The 3,149-nt window shown below is 42.4% G+C and overlaps 1 protein-coding gene across 1 annotated transcript in view; it reads left to right on the top strand.

Moving 5' to 3' along the window:
* SARC_03285 (hypothetical protein) overlaps nucleotides 1-3,149 on the top strand; it is a 4,739-nt gene that overhangs the window by 662 nt on the left and 928 nt on the right. The window contains exons 2-4 of the mRNA XM_014302938.1: nucleotides 843-1,181; nucleotides 1,678-1,849; nucleotides 2,156-2,434. Coding sequence (XP_014158413.1) covers nucleotides 843-1,181; nucleotides 1,678-1,849; nucleotides 2,156-2,434 — 790 coding nt within the window. The remainder of the gene's footprint in view (nucleotides 1-842; nucleotides 1,182-1,677; nucleotides 1,850-2,155; nucleotides 2,435-3,149) is intronic.

A 3,149-nucleotide genomic window follows, 5' to 3' on the forward strand; every position in this document is an offset into this window, starting at 1 on the left:
ATATATGAATATATATATTCATGTATGTTTTCTATGTATATATGGGTATATATATATATATTTATATCTATATATACGAATATACATATAATATATATATATATATATATATGTATATGTATCTTCAAATATATATTTATTAATTTCTATATTCATATATCTGTAAATTGATGTATTTATAGCTACATATGTATTTCGATTTTTAATTGTATATGGATGTATATGGATGTCTGTATGTACTTATATGTATATTATATATATATGTGTGTGTGTGTGTGTGTGTGTGTGTGTATGCATACATATATATATATACATATAAATATACAAATGCGTATATATGTGTGTGTGTATGTGTATATATATATACATACATATGCAAATGCGTATATGTATAGATATATCTATATATTTATATATACATTATAAATAACAGCTACAGGTATATACATATATATATACATGGACATATCCACATCCACGTAAATATATATATATATATATATATATTCGTATTTTTTTTGTATTCTTATTTGTATTTGTGTATTCTTGCGGTTATAAAGACTTCTGCATGGTAGAAAATGTGAACTAGGAACCTATAGCTCTACGCTGAGATTGAAAATATGTTTACGATTTTGTACTTTTTCCAATTCACTGTATATATCTTCAATGTGTGTATCGTTCATATACGGATACTTTGCTTTGATGTGACCGTATCATGAGTATTTGGTAAAATTCTCTATCCTTGCCTCTTAAGTAACACCCGAATATGTATTTAAAGTTCTGGATGGATGAGTTATTCCTCTGTATTAAATATTCCCAAATGCACTCTCATTGGCCATCAGGTCGCCAAATACTTAGAATCTCACGCTCTCTCGCGGGAGACAATTGTCAAGCTGGAGTTTTTCATGGCCACACCCGCTCCGGAGGCTAGTACTGAACTCCCCCACGACGACTGGGTGGGTGCGCTAGATACCAACAGCAACGGGCTTATACTGACGGGATCATACGATGGCGTAGTCAGTTTGTGGTCAGGTACGGGTGATCGTGTAGCCACAGCCGCAGAACATACAGGGGGTATCAAAAGGCTGGAGACTATAAGCGATGATATGTTTGTCACGGCTTCGCTGGACCATTCTCTGCGAGTTTGGGGTGGGGTGAGGGAAGAGAGCTTGACTACCAAGGTGTGTGCATACGTGTTTATGTCGTTGGGGTTTATGTATTTTGAAGTTCGTTGGCCTATTTTTTAACTACGTGGTTTTGGGTCGTTTCCTTTCAGACCTAGAATGCTGCCTATCGAAGTCTCAATAGTTATTTTAAGGATACATATAGTCCAAATCCTGATTGTGACACGACTCACATCGGTTTTGGATCGCTGCCAAACCTTCGGCCAACACATGGTGCACATATTTGTCCGGTTTTCATTGGACCATGGCTTTGGTTCGTTGCTACCTGGCTATACGGATCGTATTCCCTCCAATTGTCCTATGTATAAGAGATTGCTCCAATCAGACAACGCTTGTATACCTATTGCTGTGAGTATTTGTATTCAGTGATCACGTACAACATGACTACAAACACATCTCACAGCACCCTACTGCTTCGAGTATTTGTATCCAAGTACTTTCATCAATTGTGGTTACCCTTCCTACGCTCACCTCATCTATACCTGCATCGCAGCTATTACTATCGGGCCATACAGGAAGTGTGGAAGGCGTGGCTGTATCATCAAATGGGCAGACCTGTGTTAGTGGTTCATTCGACAAGACTCTGCGCGTGTGGTCATTGGCACCCGCGGGCTCACTCGAGGGCGAAGAGGAACAAAGCGGAAAGAAGAAACGGAAAACAAACGGTATGAGGGGTTTGTAGATATTTTTGTATACGGATTGGCAGCTATCCAAACGCATATTGAAGACCTTCTCAAATTTTCAGGTGTGTCGGTAGTCCATTCTACAATTGGTAGCGTGCGTGGGCCACACCAACGATTGTACCAAACATGCACGACGTACTGAGAAGCATATACATGCCTTTATCACAGAATAGATACCTCATTCGTCACAATTCCTCTCCGTTGTTGCACTTCGGCCTGTGTGGCCATATAGGGTCTCTACACACACCTCCTCATCACATCCCTTCCCTCCGTCCAACCCGCCAACAGTCTCCGCCCAGCGCACAACCACCACCACGCGGGAGGCGTCGCTGGTACTCGAGGGCCATACCAACGGCGTCACATCGGTCGTATACGGCCCACAGAACACCGTCTACAGTGCGTCGTGGGATCACAGCATACGCCAATGGGATATCAATAGCGGCCGTGTGGTGCACACACTCGTGGGGGGCAAGGTTATACAGAGCATCGCGTACTCGGAGAGTGCCAATCTGATAGTATCAGCGGGAGCCGACAAGGCCGTGCGGTTATGGGACCCGCGCGAGAGTGGTATGGTTGAACAACTGGGGTTGGGTGTCTCGGTGATGTCATTACTTGTGAGCTTGTGGATGGGGGGGGCTGCCAAGTTGGCTGGGTGGGTTGATTCCAGCTGTGTGTATGCGAGTGTGCAAGATGCTGCAGTGTCCTCTTCATAGTGTATATACCCAGGTGTACATAGCGCATGTTAAACCACAATTTTTTTATGGTTAGCGGAGCCGCAGAAGTCTTTGTGCGAGTGTATTGTGTGTGTTGTATGTGTTGTGTCTGTGTATGTACCTGCATACATTGCTCTGGTGTGTGTTTTAAGCTGCGGTTCTGGTCGTATGTGATTATGTTTCCGTCTCTCAGGCTTCAGTCTGTGGTGGTATATCTTTCTGTGGAGGGAAGTGGTGGTTATATATCGATGATGATTTTGAGGTCGCGGGGAGTGGGCGCAAACGGTCATTGTATTGAGTGTATGGTTATCCCTCGTATGTGCCGCACCAATCTCATTTATCTGTTTCATCACTTGAGCCGATCATGTATGCAAGTATGATATACTTGCGTCGCGTACTGTATTGCTCACCACATATACTTCGCAATACATCTTGGCTTTATTGTCTACACAGTACAAACACAGTCATGACGAGAACGTAGCGTGAGCTCGTACTCTGATCACGTGTATGAATTCGCAATATGTCGGCCTCTCAGCCTATGAGACAAGCCATTTATGAATCTATATTCA

This window comes from Sphaeroforma arctica, assembly GCF_001186125.1.
Source record: "Sphaeroforma arctica JP610 unplaced genomic scaffold supercont1.164, whole genome shotgun sequence".
In the NCBI taxonomy this organism is placed as follows: Eukaryota; class Ichthyosporea; order Ichthyophonida; genus Sphaeroforma; species Sphaeroforma arctica.